At 30.3% G+C, this 24,511-nt stretch overlaps 4 protein-coding genes and 1 long non-coding RNA gene across 5 annotated transcripts; 4 read left to right on the top strand and 1 right to left on the bottom strand.

Moving 5' to 3' along the window:
- The first annotated feature begins 2,406 nt into the window (after window positions 1–2,406).
- Window positions 2,407–3,709, top strand: LOC100820518 (uncharacterized). The gene has a single exon (XM_006604680.4). The coding sequence runs from the start codon at window positions 2,542–2,544 to the stop codon at window positions 3,445–3,447; it is 906 nt and encodes a 301-aa protein (XP_006604743.1). The 5' UTR covers window positions 2,407–2,541; the 3' UTR covers window positions 3,448–3,709.
- A 1,302-nt stretch (window positions 3,710–5,011) lies between these two features.
- LOC121174145 (uncharacterized) lies at window positions 5,012–5,957 on the bottom strand. The gene is made up of 2 exons (XR_005889989.1): window positions 5,830–5,957; window positions 5,012–5,744 (listed from the first exon to the last, which is right to left on the bottom strand). It is a non-coding gene; the product is annotated as an uncharacterized lncRNA (long non-coding RNA).
- A 745-nt stretch (window positions 5,958–6,702) lies between these two features.
- LOC106797224 (uncharacterized) lies at window positions 6,703–7,227 on the top strand. Its single transcript, XM_041012744.1, has one exon. The coding sequence runs from the start codon at window positions 6,703–6,705 to the stop codon at window positions 7,225–7,227; it is 525 nt and encodes a 174-aa protein (XP_040868678.1).
- A 301-nt stretch (window positions 7,228–7,528) lies between these two features.
- Window positions 7,529–9,031, top strand: LOC102663581 (DELLA protein GAI1-like). The gene has a single exon (XM_014771438.2). It carries the CDS (start codon window positions 7,545–7,547, stop codon window positions 8,781–8,783), a length of 1,239 nt encoding a protein of 412 aa, XP_014626924.1. The 5' UTR covers window positions 7,529–7,544; the 3' UTR covers window positions 8,784–9,031.
- A 6,062-nt stretch (window positions 9,032–15,093) lies between these two features.
- Window positions 15,094–22,612, top strand: LOC100819982 (histone-lysine N-methyltransferase EZA1). The gene is made up of 17 exons (XM_041012910.1): window positions 15,094–15,132; window positions 15,315–15,419; window positions 16,067–16,335; window positions 16,535–16,696; window positions 17,022–17,106; window positions 17,232–17,393; window positions 17,498–17,545; window positions 17,631–17,702; window positions 17,856–18,064; window positions 18,596–18,743; window positions 19,316–19,533; window positions 19,726–19,857; window positions 20,238–20,325; window positions 20,661–20,708; window positions 20,779–20,907; window positions 22,225–22,302; window positions 22,417–22,612. The coding sequence occupies exons 1-17, from the start codon at window positions 15,094–15,096 to the stop codon at window positions 22,600–22,602; spliced, it is 2,178 nt and encodes a 725-aa protein (XP_040868844.1). The 3' UTR covers window positions 22,603–22,612.
- Window positions 22,613–24,511: the final 1,899 nt, after the last annotated feature.

Raw genomic sequence — 24,511 nt, 5'->3', positions numbered from 1 at the left:
TATTTTACGGTATTAAAATTTGTAGAAGAATATATAATACTAAGACGGATGAGAACAACTTAAAATGTATTTTGAGTTCATTTCAAAATACACTGGTACTGTGATGATCACAAGTTAAAGGAATAGTCAATATCTAACAGCAAATTTATAATATTTAATATTTTATTCTAATTTACTCGTTTCATAAATATAAGGTCCACTGTTTTAGAATTATTATATTGTCTTGTTCTAAAAACAATTAACCTAAAAAATAAATTATTAGGACTTTTTTTCTTCCCTTAAGCAGTAACCAACCAAGATATGTAGTACCCAGATGAAGAGATTATCAATATTACATTTACAGTGACACCTATATTTTCTCCTTATGATTATGAATTATGAATTTATGATAACGGAGGCTCAATCATTCACTTTGTCACTCATCCTTCTCTCTCACTAACCGCAAAATGTGTATAAAAATACCGAATCGTGAAATAACGATCCATCTTCCGGTTACTTTATATTAAAAAATTCTAATATTTAAAACACAGAAAAGATTAATTATGGATGTGAATTTTGGATCAATCTTATATATTATTGAAAGGTGGGAACCACATAACTGTTGATAATCGTTAAATATGAGTTATTTTTTATAATAAAAATATCTTTAAAAATATTTATTTAGCAGTTATTTTTATCTTAAATGATATGAATTGATATTTTTCTTATTTATGACTTGTAAATATGAAAAGGAAACATTAAAATAAAAAAGATATAGAAAATATCAAAAATATAAATAATGAAGATTTTTTGCATTAGCTCCAAGTTTACCCCATCAAGTCTACCTCATCAATTATATAACAAGAGAGTCAAGCCAACTCCACTCTAGCAATTATAAAAAAACAAGTTAAGTCAAGGAGAAGAAACACACGAAGTCTCCGATCACTCAGAGAATTCTTTATTCTCTTTCATTATTCTCTATTCTCTTTTTCCATCCCTTATTCTCCATTAGTTCTTATACCCCTCTTCTAGTGTAAGACCCCTTATAGATATGAGAAGCTAAACCCTTAGTTAGGGTCTGACTTTCCTATTATCTTTTTTTACTTTTAATTTCATACATCATTCATCCTTGCATCATTTTTAAGGGTTAGGTGTTCAATAGAGGATAATCTTTAATAGAAATACAAGAAAGGTCCTGCATGCATCTGTTTTAGAAATTAGTCATTTGACATATGATAATTTCTAATAAAACTAAAAAGAAGGGATATATTAATAAAATCATTGCTAGACATAGACTGACTGCATTATGCCCATGCATCAAAACAAACATATAGAATTAGAACTTCATGCATTGCATCTATTAATTCTTTGCAAAGACATTTGACAGATAGGTAGATAAGATAAATTTATCATCATGAGACACTAAGGGCGAGTATGTTAATAGATGTGGGTAGAAAAAATTTACTTAATTGATAGAGAAAAATCTCAAATAATATATCTTAAACAAATAAGACATATTAGGTTCTAACATTTATATCAACACTTACTTTACTACTTGAGACAAATTGATACACTTAGTAATGAGTTAAGAGCTACATTTCCAAATTGTTGATTCCTTTGTCCCTCAAACTACGTAAGTATCGGTGAGATCACGTTGCTTTCATATTTTAAAATCACTTATATATAATTAAAAGGGACTCTAGCAGATTATTATACGTATTTTTGACAATATTATAATTCATTTTTTAAACAACAAAAATGTACATAAATTCTAGATTTTTTTTTCTTGATAAGAAGACAATCATATTCGAAATATAATTAGATCTTTAAAGTAGATATTTCTCTTCCGCTAAAAAGTAAGCATCTAGAATTCAAATTTTATTTCATGATGTCATAAGTAACTGCTTCAGTTAAACTCAACTAATTGGTTTATGAAATTTTAACATTATCAATTATTTGTCAAAAATATTAATTTCCTGTGATTTATAATCCTGAAAATGCATATAGGATGTGCATATTTCTAATTTGAAATATATTTATAGTGGATACAAGTTGCAAAACACCTATAAATAATTATAGGCCTACATTTTGTAACAAAACGAAGACAAGTTTTATTTAATGAATAAAAAAAAATCACAGAATCGATCTGGTGACAAAGCAGAGATTTCCAAATGGCAGTTTCATTTATGTTTTTTTTTTTTTTGTGTGTGACAATGGCAGTTTCCTTTTACCCGTCAAAATTGGAGCCAAACAGCTCGAGTTGAATCGATATTCCACAGTACTACCAAACCAACGCGCAAAAGATATAATAAAAAGAATGAAGTTTATATATTGGTCTCTATGGACAATGATCAATTGAAGACCATGTCCTGAAAAATGTCAACTGAACAAACAACGGACGTGGCAACCACTTTTAATTCCTTTTCCAGCAACAACTAGTTGTTAAGTCACGTATATAGAGATTAGAAAGACACACCTCAATAATATTGAACTTAATCTATCCCCATACGTAGCTTGTGAATAAAAGGTGGTGTTTAATTTGTTGCAAAGACCCACCCACTAATGGTTGCTATGGGTAATCTGCAGCAAAAAGCCAAAGAGCTCTTCAAGTTCAAGTGCTTAACTCCAAAAGAGATGTTCTACCTCATCACCTTCACCCTCCTCTCCCTCCTCTTACCCCTCTCGTTTCTTCTCCTAGCCAAATTCTCCGATGCGCAATACTATCTCCAAACCCTCGCTTGGTACCATTCACCACAACACTTTCCCTATGTTTTAACTCTCGCCCTTCACATCAACCCTCTCATTCTCTACGTTCTTGTGTCCATTATTAGCATGGCTTCCTTAATCCACGGCTTAACGGGAAAAATCATCATTTTGAGTGACTCGTTATCATCATCAAGCACTTTTCTTCAACCTCGTATATTGACTGCGTGGATTGTTCTTTGCACGTTCCAAGTTTGCGTTGGTTTGGGCATAGAGGGGAGCATTGAGGCGGGGCTCTATGACTCTAATGATGAGTCGATGAGTTTTAAATTTGGTGTTGAGAGAATCTTGTTAAGCAGAGTTGTATTCCTCTTGGGGTTGCACGAGACCATGCAGGTTTGGGCCAGGATGGTGGTGAGGCCCGTGGTGGACGACACCGTGTTCGGCGTCGCGGCGAGAGAAGAGAAATGGGTGGAGAGGGTGGTGGTGGCGGCGAGCTTAGGTGCATTGTGGTGGTGGAGATTGAGGGAGGATGTGGAGAGTTTGGTGGTTATGGTTGAGGCCAAGACAGAGCAATTGATGGATGTGAGAGTTAGTGATTTTGTGGGGTGGTGGCTTTATTATCTTACTCTTACAATTGGGATAGTAAGGGTTCTAAGGGGTCTTATGTGGATGGTCACTGTTTGTCTATGCAGAAGAAGAAGAAGAAGGGCAACAGGGGTTTCAACGGTGGTGGAACATTGTCAGATTGATGATAAGGTGTAATTTCTTTTTATGCATGTTCTTTAACTTCGATAAAGTGTAAATTTGATTTCACCAATGCTGCTGTAATTGTATTTATTTATTTTATTAATGTACTTGTTTAGCTGTCTCCAACTCACTAATTAATTGTCATTGTAGTCTCTGTTTAGAGACATTGCAAGATTGCATTTACACTTTCTTGAAATTGTAATGAACTGGTACTCAATTTTTGTATTGACAGCACGTGCATAACGTTATGATAATTTAATTCAACAATATTACTTAATTATCTAAGTTATGCTTTCTTCTTGGATACGTCATAAATATTGTGACTGTGGTATGATTCACAGGTCACATGGCAAAGTAAAAATAGAAACATGAGTATTGACTGTATTGTTACCCGTACATCATCTAACATGATAAATGATTGTATATCCACATGACAGGGAATTGTATAGAGAAAATGATGTAATAATTTTCTTTAACATACTCTAGTAGTATTTGTTAAAATTTATTAGAAAAATGTAACATTATGTGAAAATTTTATTAAATAAAAAGTGTAATCGAATTTTTTTTGAAATTTTTAAAAATAAATCAAACTAATAAAATATACATTTAAATTTTAAAAAAATATTACTAAATTTTCTGATAAAAACATGACTATTGTTGTTTTCACTCTCCATTGCTAATCCGTGGCCAATGTTTACACAAAGGTTGTTGAAATGATAAGCAAGCCCCAAACAATAGTCCACCACAATTTGGATATGTTGGCTGAAATCCATGCTTGTTCCTTTTTAAAAGCTTCACCCATGAACTAACTCATTTTCATACCCTATTTTATTTTCCACTCCGGGGCATACTAATCAAGGTGACTAGAGAAAAATTAGTTTATGATAATTTTTTAGTAATTTACATTCATACAAGGGAAAAGCAAATGACTATGTGTAAGAAAAAAAGTTCTCATATCAGAAGAACATAAGAATTTTTCATTATTCAAAATATGGCATAAAATGAAACTAGATTCCGAAAAAATAGAAATAGAAACAAGTGGAAAAAAGAAAAGAAGATCCTTTTATAAGTGGAATTGCAAAAATTGATAAGAAGGAAACACTTTATTTAAAAAAATATTATTTTTAGTCATTTGAAATGAAAATAAATCAAATCACTTGTCAATAACTTATTTAACATTATATTCCTTTTACAGTTTTTATCCCGTAGTTTCATGAGCAAAGTTCGAAGCGAAGTCCCTCGGAATTCTCATAAAAATAATACGGGGATGAAAAACTTAACTTGACTAAGAGTGTAGTGTTTGTAAAGAAGCAAGTGAGTCACACTCACACATACACAGTAAGAATAAAATTTTGTTGTCGCCTTCAACCCTTTTCATAGAGTAGGTCCTAAATTCGGGTAAGTTGTTTTAGGAGATTTTGATCTCAATCCAATTTCGACCTGAACTAATTAGGTGAATACATCTTTTTAAGTGAAAAAAAATAAGTGATCATGTGAGGTATCACAATCTCACCATTTATTTATTCTTTCAAAATTAAAATTATAAATATATTATGCTTATAACATTTAGAACAAATTATATTAAAAGTTCCTGATTAACACTTATTATACAAAGTTCCTGATTAAAATTTGATTCAACAATATGGGTCCAATCCAAATGAATAAATTAAGTAAGAATTTGAAAAAAAAAATCCAAAGTGTGTTAGTTCAACCTGATTAGACCCAACCGACCCACCCGTAATCTGCATAATCCGAAGACAAAAAACGGTCAGAATTAGGCCTATTTTGTAACTTATCGGATTGGTCCGGATTGCCTGAGTTGGACCCGAACCCGACCCATGCTCGGCCCTAACTGACGGTGTAATTAATTTTGAATTGCCCATATTAGCCTTATCTGAGTGAATTTCAAAAGCCCCAATTTTATGTGTTAGGGTTTGCAAAAATGGTAGCTCCGATGGCGCTATGTGAACCTTGAGGAGGTCTTCGACCCTTGATCCCGAAGTGGTGCGACGCCGTTGCTATCATGTGGTGGTGCGACGACGACATTGTGATCTTGGTTCTACGATTTTGGGTTCTGCGATTTTTTGGGCAGTCTCGTTGTGTGAACCTTGAGGAGGGCTTCGATCCTTGATCCCGAAGTGAGGTGACACAGCTGCTATTGTACGGTTGTGCCACGAAGACATTGCAATTTTGTGTTCTGCGATTTCTTGGGCGATTATTTGAAGGAGTTTGTTGGTAGGCAGTAGTGGTTAGAGATTTGCAAAGGTGGGGATTTGTAGCTGGTTCGAAATTTGGAAAGGAGAATCGTTCATCTAATGAACAAATCACAAATCAAAGCGTGCTTCAATGGAAGAAAAAAAAAGAGGGAAAATGCAAATCTTAAACTTGACTACAAACCTTCAATGTGCCAAGAGACCTAGCTCAAGTAGTGCTTCAGAACAATCCTTCGCCTACAACAACTTGAAATCCACGAAGAAGAACCAGTCAGTCATGCGCACCAATTTTTCAAGAAAACATTGTTGAATGCTTTTAATGGGTAAAGTGAGGAAGATAAAGGTTTTTTGTCCTAAAATTAAATTAAAGAATCACGTGCCTAGCATGTGATGGGTTTGAGTTAACGGAAAAATTTACTTTACAGCACACGGGGTGTATCTGTAATGTAAAAGGTAGAAGAAATTTGTGTAGGGATGTCCATGTAATAAGTGTTAAATTAAGAGGAGGTCGGTCTAATTTGTTCAAAAATTTATTGAAGGATTAAGATCTTATGTATCGATAAAGTCACTTTGGTGTTACACTGTTGTTGGACTCCCTTGTTTTCTTGGAAAAGGCCTATTTCTCATTTTATTTAAATCCCTCCTTCATTTTCTTGGACCGTCTAATCAACCTTGGCTGAACTTCTTATGAAAACCTTTCAGATATAACACTCCAGATGCTTACCATTGTTTCCACAACAATAAAATTATTGATAATTAAATACTAATCTGTAATTTGTCATGGCAACGTTTTTATTTGATCAAGATATTGCTGGCTGACGACTGTAATGAAAATATCGAGGACATCACCATCAAAGTTACACGTTTCAATCACTTTCATAAATTTCGTCATGTTGAGTTTTTTATTCAATCATTTATACGTTAAAGTATTCTTTTTCCACCTTGAAACATGATTATGAATACACTCACCTCGATGTTTATCTAGATACGCACGCTGTCTTTAGTATAAATTGCTGAAACCTTTCTTGATTTCTGTTGTAATCTGAAATAATCTGAAATGGAAATTGACCAATTTTCTTCCACAGATTTAAATTTCAAAGGAACCCAGATGGGTTATGGTTCTACACAAGAGGATGTGTTCCAAGGTAAAGAGAGTCTCTCTGGAATGGAATTGCTGGGAGAGATTGATCCTCTCCCTGCTGAGAATGGAAAAGGAGTCAAATTGTTCAAATATCAAGATCAGAAACAGCTACAAGAACCCAAAGCTGATAACTTGATGTTGGAAGAGGTCAACTTTGACCCTGATGTCCAAATGCAACCAACACAACTATTTCAGGAAACTGAAGGACTAATGAAACATGGTGTGGCAAGTACAGAACCAGTTGAATACAATAAGCAGGTGGCACCAACACCATCATTAGCATCTTTAGAACTCTTGAGAAATTACGGAAGCCGGTTCAAGAGGCTAAGCGAGCAAAATATAAGCACCTTAAGCAATATTGAAACTTCCTTTGATCGCCAGAAGATGTCAACTGAAGAAATAATAAGAGTGGCTGGAGCAAGGTATTGTTGCATATATTAGTTGAATTGATTAGGAAGCTATAGTTGGATAGTTAGATATGGTTAGTTATGGATAGTCTATAGTTGTTATTCTCCATTAGTACATTAGGCACATATAGCCTAATTGTATTTTCAATCAATAACACATTTTTAATAGGACAAAACTTATGTGTAATCTATATAATAAAAGTTTGTATTAAATATCAACATATGCCATTACAAAGGTAAAATTTCAATGCTTATTGACAAACAACATAAATAACACTTAAAGAACTATATATATATTTTGTTCAGTATGATATTTCTCAATATCTCTCTTATGAATCTTAGGGCTTTGCCATGCTTCTCAACAGGTATATCCAATATTCTGCGCATTGGAATGATAGTTTTTACATCCCTATGCATCCATACGGATTGGATCTTGGTGGTTTGTCTGAGGAAGAAAATAGAGACATAGAACTTGCTCAGTTTCTCCTAGCTGCAGCCGAGAGGGTAGGCTGCCAACAATTCGAACGTGCAAATGGGTTACTTCTCCATTGTGAATGGAGTTCAAATGCCAGTGCAAACCCTGTTCAAAGAGTTATCTTTCATTTCGCTCGAGCACTTCGAGAGAGAATATACAAAGAAACAGGAAGGATGACAGTTAAGGGATCAGGGAAAAATGAAGAAAGGGAGTTACTTCAGAAGATGGACACCAACATTGCCCTTAAATGCCATCTAAAAGTTCCTTTCAATCAAGTAATGCAATTCACTGGGATACAAGCTATAGTGGAGCATGTTGCATGTGAGACCAAAATCCATCTTATAGATCTTGAAATAAGAAGTGGTGTACAATACACAGCTTTGATGCAAGCACTGGCAGAGCGCCGGGATCGCATAGTGCAACTTTTGAAGATAACTGCCATTGGACTTAGTTCATTGAAAACCATGATAGAAGAGACTGGCAAAAGGTTAGCTAGTTTTGCTGAATCCTTGAACTTACCCTTTTCATATAAGACAGTTTTTGTGACCGACATTGCGGAAATAAGGGAAGATCATTTCGAAATTGGAGAGGATGAAGCTGTGGCAGTCTACTCTCCATATTTTCTAAGGAGCATGGTATCGAGGCCTGATTGTATGGAAAACTTGATGAGAGTTATAAGAAATATCAAACCAGTTATAATGATAGTCCTTGAAGTAGAAGCAAACCATAACTCGCCCTCCTTTGTGAACCGCTTCATTGAAGCATTGTTCTTCTACTCAGCATATTTTGATTGCCTTGAAACCTGCATAAAACATGAGATTGAGTGCAGAATGACAATAGAAGCAGTATTATCTGAAGGGATAAGAGACATTGTTGCTATGGAAGGAAGGGAAAGGACAGTTAGAAATGTGAAGATAGATGTTTGGAGAAGGTTCTTTGCAAGGTACAGAATGGTTGAAACCGGGTTTAGTGAGTCATCTCTGTACCATGCTCACTTGGTTGCCAAAGGGTTTTCTTTTGGGAAATTCTGCACTATAGAAAAAAATGGAAAGTGTCTTATAGTGGGATGGAAAGGGACCCCAATGCATTCAATCTCAGCTTGGAGGTTTCTTTGACAAATAGCATGTTTGTGTTACCCTTTGAAAACTTTAAAAGTGTGTTGCTTCTCTCAAATGGACAATGAATATGTTTTCACTGGCTCGGAAGGGTAATTCAAACAGGCATAAAGTTATTTAGAGATACTGGCCGTAGAGATATTCATTCATTTGTAAAATACAATGCCAAGTTCCCTTCTTATTTCCTTTAATCGCTTGTGTGTGATTTTAAGGATCTTGTGCAAATTATCCAAACCGTACAAGGCCTATTCTGGTGACTACTTTGATGATACTGTAGCTTGTTTGTTGTACTCATTTTATAACAAGCTTGTCCCAAGTTGTTGATCTCATTTCCGATTTAACCTGTTCTTTACTTGCAAATATTTTGATTGCAGAATGTCAAGTCTTTTTAACAGAATTAACTCGTCTAGGTTATAGGTCGTAAACAATGATTTAGCCTAATAAAGATAATGGTTTGAGACGCAAAAACATAATTTTGTCAAACAAAACTATAATTTAGTCAAATATTATTGTTAAGCGTCACTTTTATTCGTATGAAATATAGCTAGGTTTGATTTTGATGTGTATCAAATGAAGAAAATTTCATTACTCTTTTTTAAAAATAATTTATTTACGTAAAATATTGTGGAAGTCAAATTTATTATTAGCGGTAAAACCTAAATGTCAATTTCAACAATGCTTGCTGGTGCATATCCAAAGAGAAGCAGATAATTTGGCAGATTCTTTTCCCAAAGCTGGTTTAGATTTGTTATGTGATGTGTGTTTTTATAATTCTGTTGCTCTCTTTGCTGAACACTCCTTGATGGAGGATGATTATGTAATTTCCTCCCAATTGGGCATTAATTAATTTTGTCTGGGGCTTTTTGCCCAGGCAATCCAGCAAAAAAAAGCCTACTTTTATGAAATTATATCGAACAATACAAAAAAGAGGAAGGGTTTTAGTAGTGACTAAAATTAGAAATCGTAAAAAAAAAAACTAAAATTAGACAAAGTAAGGATGATAACAATAATAATAAGAATTTATGAAATTCATCAATAAGGAGACTAACGGAAGGTGGAATATGAGGTTCTTAGGATTGAAACTTTTTATTAATAAATTTTACATGTAATAATGAAAACATTATTAAATTCATTTTTCATTTGAGAGGAATAAATAATAAGCTAAATTTAAATATTAGTTTTGTGACACATTTTTATATAATTAATTTCTATATCCTCTAGTAAAGTAGACTTGAGAAGAAATATTAAATGTAGCATTTAGTACCATGGATGTAATATTATATAATGTTTAAATATAATTAATTGTAGTGATATAATTAAATATTATATGTTGACCATATATATTTATTAAAGTTAATAAATGTATGGCTTTTGACACACATATTAAATAAAAAGTAAACAATAAAGAATGCAATACCTGAACATATATTTCTACGTATAAATTAAAAGGAAAAATCTATTTTTAATTTCGGTTAAATGTGTTTAAGATCCTTTGGGTTTCATATTAATGGATTTCGTATTCAAACTTTTAAAAATTATGTAGATTTAGTCTCTTATAACTTTAAAAATTGTGAAAAATTCTTAAAGAGAAAGGACTAAGTCCACATATTTTTAAATATTTAAGAATCAAATTCATGGAAATGAAAGTATAAATATACCTTGGTGAATACAAGGATTAAAAATATTTTTTTTTTCAATTTAAATTTGCAATACTTATACTGTTGTTTAAAAATTAGTTCAATATACATATTTAAAAATATAACATTGTATATTATAAATTATTACATTTATTTAATATATTATTTCATTAAAACATATTCATTACATCTTAAAATAAGTGTCATATTTGAGAAACATTTGTCTCAAAATAGATATCGCATTGACTTTTCAATATAACGTTAATTGATTTTATTTTCATAAATATCCCTAATAAAAAATCTCATTTTAGTTTTAGAATCCAATATTAATATTTTTATCTTTCATCTATTTAAAAAGGTTAATTTTGTAAATTTACTATTCTTTATCTATTTATTAATATTTTTTGTATGTATAGAATAATCTAAGATGAAACTTATTTTAGGATGAATTTTGTTCCCGTACATTGTGATGTTTCATATTGCTTAAGAGTTGAGGCTAAATATTGTTTTTAAATTATCTCTCTTATCCAGGCATGGATCCATAAATTTTTAGTCGTGGAGACAATATTCATATACATAATTAAATCACTATTTTAGTTTATGGGTCATAAATAATAAATGTATATTTTATAAATTTAAAATTTAAATAATAAATAAATATTTTTAATATATAAATTATATTATAATTAATTTTATAATAAAAATATAATTAAATAAATAATTTATAGTAAATTACCCATATCTCCCGTGAGATTCAAGGAAATTACAGATGCATCATCTCCCTTTTGTAAAACCTACATATGTCTCTCCTGAAAATTAAGAGAATTACACATGTCTTCCTTCTATTTCTAAAATTTACATAAATCCTCTAAAAGTCATCTAAATAGTTGATGGTAACAAATCATGTGCTTTGAGAATTTTGATTAAAAAATGTCAAACTATATTTATTATCATCATAAATATGGAAATGTTTAGAATCCACTACTGTACCAAAAAATCTATTTTTGTACTCATAAAATTTAAATTTGTTACTTTTTGTTTGAAGTTAGATTTGGGTACGTACATCCCAGTCTATATGCATATTGTTGTAAAAAGTGAGGTTTTTAAAACTGTTTTACATTGTTTTTAAACCATTTTTTCATTAAAATTTTCAACAAACATGACTTGCTATTATCAAATGCTTAGATAACATTTAAGAAAATTGTGTAAGTTTTAAAAACAAAAGGGAGGTGTATGTAATTTTTTAAAACCTCACGGGAGAATATGTAATTTTCTTAAATTTCAAGGAAATATGTATATGTTTTTCAAAAAGATGAGAGATATGTGTAATTTACTTAATAATTTATATTTTAAATTTACACCGAAGAACTTATATAAATTATGATTTAAGACTATTTAAACTATTGATAGTTTTATTTTGAAAAAAAACTATTGAAATTTGATTAAATTATGAAGATAAAAAAAGATAGATAATTAAAAAAATTCAAATATTATATGTGTGTGCAAATAAAAAGAAAGGTAATATAAGATGAACAAGAGAGATTTCTTTTTATTAATTACAAATATAGTATGTAAAATACACATAAAAAATAAAAAGAAACAATAATATAACATTTAATTGGGAATATAAAAAGAGTGAGAGTAAAAATAAATTTGTGGGGCAATATTTATATTAAGAGTAGACTTGCTTTATTATATTTTAAATTATAAGGATAAAAAATAATTATGCATATCTATTACATAAATAAAAACTAAAAAATTAGTGGTGACAATTATCCCTATAATGGTGAATGTGCATTCGTGTGTGCTCTTAATAGGGGTGGGAATAGGTCAGGTCAGGCTTTAAAAGGCCTGAGCCTAGCCTACGATTAATTTTTGAGGCCTAAGCTTGACCTATAACTTATCAAAGGCTTTTATTTTGGTTTGGCGTGACCTTTTTAAAAGCTTAACTTGACCTGATAGCCTTTTCAAAAGCATTTTTATATTTGTTTGCTTTGAGGTAGGAACGTAATAGGAAAGTTAATGGAAAAGGAAACGTTAACTACAATAGTAAAACCAATAAAAATAATGAGTAATATAAAGGGACACATGACTTACGCCTAAATTGCAATTAAAGTCTTACTTGATTATAGGAATGAAAGTTATGGAGCAGTAATATGTAATCAAAGTGTGTTAGTTTCAAAAAAAAATTAATTGTACCCAAATCAAAGTCTGCTGGTTTTAAAAAAAAAATTAATTGTACCCAAAAAATAATATAAGTATAAATTGGTACAAAAAAATAATATAAATATATATACATATATATATATATATAGGCCGGCCTATGAGGCTTATAAGGCTTTTTAACAAGCCTAAGCCTGATCTATTTAATTTAATAAGTTTTTAAGAAAGTCTGAGCCTAACCTTTTAATTAAATAGGTCAGTTCAAGTTAGACTTTATGTAGGTCAGATCGTAGACCCCTGTAGGCCGATCTGACCTATTCTCACCCCAAGCTTTTAACTCACTTAAATGTCTTTTAAGCAAAAAATTGTGACAATTTTTTTTATTAGATACTTATGTGACAAAACTTTATATTGAGGGATCATAATTCTGTTTTACCAAAATTTTTAAGTATCACACTTATTTTTTAAATGAAATATTTTAACAAGAGATGTATTTTTAAGAAAATGAAAATTATAGCTTACTAAAATATTTTTTCTCAAGAAATATGAAGGTGTATCTTAACATAAATAAATAAATAAATAAATATATATATATATATATATATATATATATATATAATAGACTTGAATACAAATATTATATATATAGAATGTTATTAACGTAATATTTATATAAATAAAAATCCTTTACTTTATATAATATTAATAATTTATTTATTTAATACACCTAATGTCATTAAATACTCTATCATTAAATAATATAATTAAATTTAATAATAACATTAAATATCATCAAAATTTGAATAATAGCATTAACTATTATTTAATACATTTAATATTATATTATTTCGTAACATGAATACATATAACGCATATAACATATTATTAAATCAAAGCTAATTGTTACATTATTTAATACTGTACCAATGTGTGTATAATATAATATACTTTCTTCGTTCTTAAATAAGTATCGTTTTCAGGAAAATTTAATAAATAGATAAAAGATAGTAGTAACTTTACAAAAATTAAGAGAATAATATTAATATTAGTTTTGAAAACTAAAATAACATTTATTATAGGTATGAATAAAAAAATGCAATTAATATTACATTAAAAATTTAAATGTGACACTTATTTTGGGAATTTTTTTTTCAAATACAATAGTTATTTTGGGATAGAGAGATTAATATATATTAAAAGTTAAGGAAGATCAAGTTATTTCAAGAGTAATTTTAAAGATTTATTCTCTATTGACATAAGTGATAATAATTTGTATTTTTTAACCGAGTGATTCAAAATTCAAATTTTAACATTGGGTATGAAGTAAATTATATTGGAAAAGATCCATTTTGTGTACATTCAAGATCGCCGACAAACATTAGTTGACAATGAATATTTCTTACTAATATTATGATTAAAAAAAATTATTCAATATTCTCATTATTCGTTTTCTTGTAATATAGTAGTTTTATCAAGTTTCTCACTTTTAATAGTTCAATTGAAAAGAACATGAAAAATAGGAATCAAGTTTAACTCTTTTAGAAAGTAAGAGTAACTTGATCTCTCATCTTAAAAGTTTATTGACTATAAAAATAAAAAATATTTATTATAGATAATAAATATATAACTTTTGATGATATATATATATATATATATATATATATATATATATATATATATATATATAAAAGCAAATGTTAAGAAATTAAATGCTTAAACATATTATATATATATATATATATATATATATTAAATTATTTATTTTTGTTGATAGTGTAAATTTCTTACAAGAACGAAACATAAAAATTAAACTCTCGTTGTTTTTCTTTTGAGGGCAATCAAAGCTGATGTTATAAATATAATAAATTTAAATTTATTTGTTTTAATAAATATTTAATTTTTAGAAAAGACTTTTCAAATAAAACATGCAATGATGAACATAATAAATTAATATGTTAAATTTATTAAAACTTTATTTACTAAAAATTCCCATTAAAGTATCCACACAAAAGCATCCCAGATCAGCAAGTTTGACGGAGACACATCCTAAATCTTAAAAACATTAAAAAAATACTAACAACGCTCTTCCTAATACATTTTTAATGCACTTTTTATTCTTAGAAAAAATATATTAAACATCCCAAAATTATATGAACATCACTTCTTATTTAATAAATCCTACTCATGAATTTATAATTTTAATAAATTTTAACTAATAAAAATGTGTTTAATGCAAGTGTGTAAGAAAATGTTTTTTTAATTTTTCCATTATATGAAATTCTTAGACCCAATATAAATAAAAGTTAATCTCAAATGTTAAGAAATATTTCCATTGAGAGCGATGATCCCCATGTAATATAAAGAATGAAAGAATAGTAATTTCCACATAAATTATAAAAAAATTGACTCCATTATAAACGGCGATACTCTTAGTTCAACTCACTCACTTCGTCCTTCTTTCATTCACTCATCCCATCTCCGTCTCCTTTGATTAAATTGAGTGTGCAACCATGGTGAACAAAACTACTAACTCCGCGTCCAAACATCAAGTTTGTTTCTCTTTCCTCTCTCTTGTTCCCTTGTTTTCTTCATTTCCTTTTCACGTAGATGTTTTGTTTTGTTCTCAATTTTTTTCTCTCATTCCATTTCTTTGAAACATATCCCATATTTTTTCTTTATTTTATTTTAGGAGAAATATGCATAAACTTTAATTGTATGATAATATTGACAGAAACGACATGAAGAGGCAACAAAAGATTCTACTAGAAGAACCTTGAAGACCAAGATAAAACAATTGACAAATCAAGTCCATGCGGAGCGAGAGACATCAATTAAAGTATGTGTTAATTTACTATTTTTTTTAAAAATTATTTTGTAAAATTTGTTTACCAACATAATTGAAATTGTTTGTCTCTTGAACATCTATTTTATAAAAGTGTGTCTCCTGAATATTTGAATAGAGCACTCGAATATAACCTCACAAATAGAAAAAAAGAGGATGAAAAGTACTATCTCAATCGTTATGTTTTTTATTTTTAAAATTTAATATTTTTTTCATGAAAAATTGGTTATTTATTGATTTGTGTAAATTTGTTTTAGAAAAAAAATTAAATGAAAATAAATAATGAGAATAAGCATGTCCTAAGTTTACAATTTGGTGGCTTGATTCTTGGAAATGCATTGTTGTTCTTTTACCATTTACAATGCTAAATTGATTTTGTGGATTTATTGTGCTAGTTCTTATGGATTTTTTTGTGAGCTAAAAAGTAATGAGAGTTTAAAAAATATGTTGCAAATTGGTAATTAGGATATTGTAATGAACTCTTACTATATTTTTTATTGCAACTTGTTCTTTTACTCCATTGGTGTTCTGGTGGCTTATTTAAATTTTTTTTCTTCAATTACAAAATGCAAGGTTGAGAATGACTTGCTTCGTACACGTTGTCGATTAGTCTGTAGTTAATCTCAATTTTCTTTTCACAGGAGCAAGTTCAAAAACATTTGGAAAATCTTAAGCCTTTGTTTTCAAAGGTCAACTCAGCAATTTCAAGGAGAGAGTCTTTGCAAGATGAGAAAAATGTCAATATGCTTTCATCAAGAGTTAACAAGCCATTTTGCAAGCATAATGGTTTCCCTAAAGGTGTGGAAGGGAAAGATTGCATGAACAAATTGGACATTACATTTGCAAAAAGAACTAGAATTCCACACCCACCAAAATTACCACCATATACGGCTTGGGTATATGTAGCCAGGTGCATTTGAAGTTTAATTTTAAAATAGTTTTTCTTGTTCATATGTCTTAGGTGTGTAAGGCAATTATCACCAAAGTGAAAAATAAACACTTCTTGTATTTTCTTTTCAAGTAGAAACTTCTCATGTCAGATATCATTGGTAAATCCATATAGAGATTGTGTGTATCTTCTAAATTTTCAAATCTTTCATGTTGAACAGAAACGTAAGAATGGCTGAAGACCAATCTATCATTGGAAAAATGCAGATGTACTATGACAAAAATGGTGGTGAAATGATGATATGCAGTGACAATGAGGAAGAAATGGTGAATCCCAAAGATGCCAAACATGACTTTACGGAGGCTGAAGATCTAATTTTGCGGTAAATTGAAATAGATATGTTGTAAATGCATGTAGAATTTTTATTTGTTTATGAAGAAAATGAAATTACAACTAAAGGCATAGATCTTGATAGCAATTTTGATTTTAGCCATATATAAATCCTTAATGCACATTTTTTTGTTGAGATCGAAGTTTTATTGGACTTCCAATGGTTTTCCTTAAGAAATAAAACCTTTGCCATCATCACACAAGATGTTTAAATTTAATACCTAATTTAAACTCACTGGGCATCAATTTTCTTCTTTATTAAAATGTTTGAAGCTTTCCAATTCTAAAATTGCAATCCTAACTCTTGAATATATTAGGATGACACTTGAGGAATGCAAGTCTTCTGAGGAGGCATTGAGTATCATACAAGAGTTTGTTAAGACTACTGATTCACAAATTCAGGTAACCTAGGATAACTTGTGAACATGAATATATTCTTGATGGTTGTTACTCCTAATCAATTATAGTAAAAATAAGTAGCACTAAGGATATTTTGAGCAACCAATTTTTTTTCTCTAAATATGTAGGAAAGGTATAAAAAACTCAAGAAAAAGAATATGGAAAGTCTAGATGATCATTCTGAAGATTGTCATTGTAAAGGATGCAAGTGTCACCTTGGAATATGTTTGGAGAAAAGCTTGAGTGCTACTTTAGAATCTTTTGATAACATTTTTTGTCGTCAGTGCTTGGTACATACTAAAGCACTATACTTTTAACATTCTTGTTGCCATAATGTTTGATATGACATTAATTATTTTGGGTCTATGTATGCTTTTATAATTTTCTCAAGCAGATCTTTGATTGTCCTATGCATGGCACTTTCCAACCTTTAATATATACGGTAAGGAATCGTGCTATATGTTATTTTCAACTTAATATGTTTTCTCAACTTCAATAATAAGTCAATTTGATGATTTACTTCACAGAGTGAAAAGCAACAAGTGTGGTCTGAACATGAAGGTGATAAGCAACCATGCAGTGACCAGTGTTACCTACTGGTATTCTTCTTTTTCTTTATTTGATATTTTAAGTAACTTTTATATTTTCATGTTGGGGTCAAGGAATAATATAGAATTTTTAGTTGTTTTCAATTTCAAAAAACATCTTTCTCCATGTTGGTATTTTATTTGAAACATTTTTATTGCTTGAAAAGTCTTATTGAGCATACTTCAAAGAAATTAATAGTTTATGTTAACTCTGGATATGGTGAGCAGGACAAGGGAGTTATGGAAGGACAAAAAGATATTCAGTTGTCTAATTCAACGAAAGTGCAAGCTGATGAGATGACAAATAACTCAAATTGGAAACAGCTAGAGAAAAATTTATATTTGAAGGGAGTAGAATTGTTTGGAAAAAATAGGTATGAGTTTTTTACATTAAAAAATTATTGGACCACATTATGTAATTAGTTTGTTACTATTTTTCTTCCAAAATTTGGTGTTGTGCTCAGAAATGATGGCATCAAATCTAACTTCAATTTACATGACCTTAGGACATTTGTCCATAATTCCTCTAAATCTTTATTTTGTTTATTTAGCTTTAATTGTAGTTAATCTTTGCCTGGACTAGAGAGTAGTTATGAAAATGGAATTACACACTAAATTTGAAGGAGCTTGTAAAATTAATTATCTTTTTATATACATGATTTGTGAGTATATTCAATGTTTTTATTTTCTTGTGCAAGAATTAAACTCTAATAATGTATTTTGTTATTGTAATAAGTAGTCAATGTTTTCTATTAAGGTTTGAATGCAATCTTAAGTTATTTGCTCCCTACTGTTGTTGTAATTAAGGCCTTTTAAAATGTTATTTGAAAACTATTTGCAACTAACTTTCTCAGTTGTGACATTTTTCAAGTTTTTGCTTATATGGTTCTACTCATGCTTTGCAGTTGCCTTGTAGCTCGAAACTTACTTCCTGGCTTTAAGACTTGCTTAGAAGTAGCTAGGTACATGTTTGCTAGTGGAGAGTCAATGCCTTATGAATCCATACCAAGTTCAATCACAGACATAAATGATAAGATTAATGCAGAGTACATAGTGAGAATTTCTAACATTCATTTCCTCATCTTCTCTATGTTTTATTTTATTGTCTTGATCCTTTTTTTTAGATGGGGTGGGAGAAGTGGTTTGATGATGATGGAAAATTAAGTATTCTACATACAATGTATGTAACATAAGTTATGAGGCAATTTATTGAAGGAACAAGTTTTTAAGTACGAAACATTAATACATTATGAAATGTCTTGCTCAATTAGCATATTTTATATCAACTTCAATAGTTGATAATATTTAAATCCTCATTATCATTGATGAGGGGATTTCCAGATTTTATATTCTATGTTGCACAATAAGAAGGATGATTTTTGGTCAGACATGTAAAAGGGATTTGGTTGAACTTTTAAGCTAATGTGTGTTTATATATACCTTTATACTCTTAGATCTTGGTAACTAAGATTCTTGTATTGTACCTGTTTTAATGATTTTTTAAATCAATTAAAGGAAGAACATAAATCTGAATATTAAACTTCTGGCACTTGAATATAATTTAAAATTGATCTGTCATTTAAATAAAGGGTCAAACTAATTTTGAATATGGATTATTTTGTTAGGACCAAGAAATGCCATCAAGATCACGGTTGTTGCGAAAGAAGTGCAAGACTAGAAAGTTTAGTTATTCTCATAAATCTATTGCTCTCTCATCTAGATGCAGAAGAATTGATCATGGGAAAGACCAATGTGATAAGCAATATACTCCATGTGGGTGTAAGGGAATATGCATAGAGGGATGTCCTTGTCTTAGTACGGGAACTTGTGAAAAATACTGTGGGTATGTGAATTTTCATATAATAATGTGTCTCGAAAGCTTTTATACTAATGAAGTAGACACAATAGTGGCATGATATTTCATATTTTTCAAGTACATGTATTGGTCTATTTAAATTACTTTGTTAATAATCTTTTTTGGGTATTTAGCTTAAAGGTTCAAGTGATAAATTAATATTTCTTATTTTACCTTTAGGTGTTCAAAGTTATGCAATAATCGATTCAAAGGATGTTATTGTTTTAAGAGTCAATGTAGAAGCCAACTATGTCCATGCTTTGCAGCAAACCGTGAATGTGACCCAGATGTCTGTCGAAATTGTTGGGTTAGGTAATGTCATTATTTTTTATGTGCCTTTGAACTTGATTTTATGTAGCTTTTTTATATACATTTCTTATATTTTACTTCACATCATTAAGTAAGTCATAACCAAGGCAATGCTTTTGGTCCTAATAATTGAGTTGCATATGCTAATCAAGGACATGATGCAACATTTGTATATCTTACCTATTTTTTAGAAGAAAAATACAATTCTCCAATATTTTTTTGTTTGTTGTTGATTTATGTAAGTTGTGTCTTGGTTTTAATGAATGCTCATTTGTTTAAATAATATAAATTAAAAGCATTATAAATGTATTAACCATGTAAGCTTTAAGTGAATGGAACTAAGTTGCATCTTTCACAATGTTAAATATGATATTTTTATACAGTTGCGGTGATGGTTCATTAGGGGAGCCACCTCGACACGGAGATGGTCAATGTGCAAACATGAATCTTCTTTTAGGGAAAAAAGAAAGGGTTAGTAACTAATTTGATTTTCTTCTCATTTTTTGTTTTGAAAATGTTTTCTATAACAATTTCATTAACAATCAATCTCTCAATCAAAATCTATGAATTTTTAAAAAATTTTCCAAAATAAATGTTTTAAAAACCAAAAAATATAAACATTTGGATATGTTTTCACCATCTTATTCAATCATTCACTAAATTCCACATGTTCTTGCACCACCCTCTCGCTATTATTTTATTATAAGCACCCTAATTCTTTTGCCCGTTAAATTATTTTGTATTTAATTGATTGATATTAAATCATGAATACATGAGTATCTCACATTGTTTTTCTTATATATCAGATTCTTTTGTCAAAGTCAAATGTTGCAGGATGGGGAGCCTTCACAAAGGTTGAGATGTTTGTACTTATTTTAAAATAATGTGAATGTGTTTTTCTCACTAATTGATGATGAATTTCAGAACCCAATTATAAAAAATACTTGTCTAGGAGAGTACACAGGTGAACTAATCACTCACAGAGAAGCAGAGAAACGTGGGAAACTATATGACCGTATAAACAATTCATATCTTTTTAACGTCAATGATAAGGTAAGTGTATCTTATCAAATGCACTTGTGCATGTTGTGACACTTTTGTCATGTACTTGAACATTCTGACAATTTACATGTGTTCAAATTATATAAGATGTAAAACCTAGTAGCTATTAGTTAACATGTACAGCATAAAGATATTATTTTCCATTGATTTATTAATGTTTCCTTATTTTGTTATAAGTTAATGAATTAGAATAAATATATTAATTGCCTTATTGATTGTATAGTTAACTTTGAAATGTACAATTACCCTTTGAAATACGACTTAGCCTAGAGTTTACATCTTTAGTCTCTCATTCATCATAGTTTAGCTCAACCTTAATGGACTTTACCAATGTTTTTAGTGTTTAGTGACTGAACCACATGAATAAATATATATTAAATATGTTGACTTTTATAGTACAAACTTTATATATAACTTAAATTTTTCATCAATATAACAAAATGAATGGGTTGGTTTGATAGCCATAGTATTTTTAGCATTGCAACAGACTAGGGTTCAAGTCCCTAAAAGGTTGAAATTTTAGTTTTTCTTAATATTGGTGAGAACTGGATTGATCCAAACCAGGTTGAATGCAAATTTGATTAGATAAAATGACCAAACCATTCATCGGTTCAATTTTTTTATATTAAACAAGTCACATCGGTCGGTCCAAATTTTAAAACACTGAATGTAACCTTCCATCTTATATTGATGTACAACCATGGAGAGATAATAGCTGAAGAATATTTTATACATCTTTTTATAGATCTTTTTTCGTGTGTGTATTACAATATGGAAGGTTACACCCACAGAGACTGAGCGAAACTATGATGAATAAGAGCTAAGAGGCTAAATATGTCACGCTGGTCAAGTCTTGTGCCCGTTGGTCAAGACTTGGCTTATCAACTCCATGGACAAACTAATGACACATTTTGTGCAATGTCGAATTACCGAAGAAGTTTAGGAAGTTGTATAAATTGATTAAGAAATCATACCAATCACATCAAGGAGGTGCCACTTTTAGAATATTAAAATGAGTTGAATTCCATATTTGTGGAACTTGGTTATCATAAGCCAAATGACACGGAATGTCCATGTGTTATTGAGAAATCAAGGAAATGCATTGTTGACGATAGATTTTACATATTCCTCATTGGACAAATTTGCAAAACTACTAACTGTTTTATTATTATTATTAGTTTTCCTGAACTTACCTTCTTCTATCATCTCTTTCGTGGAAAGTATAATATATTGTGATTTGAAAACAACGATTTTTAGGGTATTTTTCATGCTCATCTCTCTTCAACTTACTATCTGGCTTTTTCATAGTGGGTTATTGATGCACGCCGCTTTGGGAATAAGTTAAAATTTGCAAATCACTCATCAAAACCCAACTGCTATGCAAAGGTCAGTCAAGATACTCTACTTTTTGAGAGATATGAAACTTACCCTTTGATCTCCACACATTGAACTCCGTTATGAAATTATCATAATGATTGGTTTATTGTATCGATTGTGTAGGTGATGTTGGTTGGAGGAGATCATCGAGTTGGCATATTTGCCAAGGAAAACATTAAAGCCGGTGATGAGCTTTTCTATCATTATTACTATAATGAAGAGTGTGCACCACCATGGGCTCTTCCACCAAAAGTCGAGGCTTCTAAGACACATAAATATGTTTCTCAGGGCAGGGCAAAGAAACATTGATCTGATTGATGAAACCTAGCTAAGGAACCAAGGTCTAGTATCAATGATATCTTTTCTCTAGAAATGAATATTTGACATCCTACCGGAAATAATTAGGAGAAAATGTCATTAGGCTAATAATATCAAATGTCATTGTTTTAGGCATATATATAACATTCAATTTACTTAATGCTAATTTGGCAATCTTTATTAATATTATTAATCAAATTGTAAGAAGGAATGCATAATTTCAATTTCCTAACGTGAATCATGAAAGAATAGGTTATATGATATGAAGATTAATGCTTAAGCTAACATCACAACCCTCGTCAATTCTACAGGCTTAGCTAAAACAATGACGAGAGATTTAAGGCTTGATATAGCCCATCCAATCAAGAATACCAACTAAGTTCTCAATCAAGATTTTGTATCGAAGAACAAAGGTGGAAAAGACGGTGTTGATTCTTCTAAGTAAGTCCATTCTAAGAGTCCAAAGACAAACAAGGCCCCAAAAGAGGCTTGTGTAAAGAGAACATCGAGCTTGAGCTTGATATTACTTTAATTTCCCTTAAAGCTTTCAATTTTGATCTGAAAGGGTATTCTAATGTAAAAACTCATTTTTATCAATAGTCCGAGAAGAATTTGAAGTAGATAAAATTGACCCTTCAAATCATGTGTGTTGGATGATACATTTTCAAGTGATAAAGGTAATCGAAAGGGAGGCTAAAGGTCAATTAAAGCACAATAGCAATTTGTGCTTAAGTCTTGTTGCTTGAGTGATTTGAGTCTTGCTGACATTCGCGTCAGGGGACATCGAATGAAATAAGGAGTTATTCCTTCATCAAATGAATTACATGATTTCAAATTCCTTATTTCATTCAATTACTAATGAAGGAATATGCAAACTCGTTGATTTCCTCACCAGTTTTAATGTTTTCCTTGGCAAATATGCCAACTCGTTGATCTCCTACAGCAAGCATGACCTATGCAATCAATATAATAGTCCAACCATTATGACAATTCCATAATGGAGTTCAACGTGTAGAGATCCAAGGATAAGTTTCATATCTCCCCAAAAGTATAGCATTTAGAATTCTAGAGATTTATAAGTTATAAGGAAAACTAAGTTTTGAAATTGTTGGTAGGAAACCTTGAAAGATTTTCAAAATGTTATGCCAAAATAGTTGAGATGTTGACTTTGCTTAGTACCACTTGGAGGACGACGGTGTGATGCCAGACTTAGAGTTGCCATGACTAACCCATAGGATAAGGTTTAAGTGTTAAGCAAATTTGAGAATATGTTGTTGAGATATGATGGTTGGTACATGCATTCATGCATGAGTCTACAATTGTGATTTCATAGAAGTAGGCATGTAGCTGGAAGATTAGTGGAGGAACCTTTCGGTAGTCATGAGGATACGTAGACAAGCAAGTCCATAAGTGGGCAAGGTCATTGCAAACCTTGAGTAGCGATGCGCTGCTACCCAAATATGTTTATCCTGAAGTTGACACCGATTGTTTCACTAATGATTTTAGGACACGTGCTGGCTATTGTTATGTTATCATGTTTAAGGGACACGACAACATTGGTCGCTAAATTATTGTGAAATCTCAATGGAATCGAGTCAAGGATTACTACCATATTGTGTTGTTATAGGTATCACTTAATTTGACACTATGATAAGGTTGATTGATTGTTGTGTTGGTGAAGATAGATTGAAATCTTATAATTACGATTATTAAATACATTTGTATGTTCCATTTATGACTTTGTTACATTTGTGAGCTTACCTTTGTGTGCTTGTCTTTTGCGTGACAATGATGAATGATGATGGTGATAATGTTCATAGGGCAGGCAATAATGATTCATTAGCAGGCAGGACTATATCTAAGGAGGAGCCTTAATTGAGTCAAAGGATACCATGACGTC

The sequence above is a fragment of the Glycine max genome, chromosome 19 (assembly GCF_000004515.6).
Source record: "Glycine max cultivar Williams 82 chromosome 19, Glycine_max_v4.0, whole genome shotgun sequence".
NCBI lineage: Eukaryota > Viridiplantae > Streptophyta > Magnoliopsida > Fabales > Fabaceae > Glycine > Glycine max.
This window is presented reverse-complemented; position numbering and strand designations above follow the sequence as displayed.

Excerpts from the sequence above, each read along its gene's own strand:
- LOC102663581 (XM_014771438.2), top strand. The coding sequence starts at position 7,545 with ATGCTTCTCAACAGGTATATCCAATATTCTGCGCATTGGAATGATAGT.
- LOC100819982 (XM_041012910.1), top strand. The coding sequence starts at position 15,094 with ATGGTGAACAAAACTACTAACTCCGCGTCCAAACATCAA. Across the intron at positions 15,133-15,314 it reads ACTCCGCGTCCAAACATCAA|AAACGACATGAAGAGGCAAC; the intron begins GTTTGTTTCTCT and ends TAATATTGACAG. Across the intron at positions 17,394-17,497 it reads TTTTTTGTCGTCAGTGCTTG|ATCTTTGATTGTCCTATGCA; the intron begins GTACATACTAAA and ends TTTCTCAAGCAG.
- LOC106797224 (XM_041012744.1), top strand. The coding sequence starts at position 6,703 with ATGGAAATTGACCAATTTTCTTCCACAGATTTAAATTTCAAAGGAACC.
- LOC100820518 (XM_006604680.4), top strand. The coding sequence starts at position 2,542 with ATGGTTGCTATGGGTAATCTGCAGCAAAAAGCCAAAGAGCTCTTCAAG.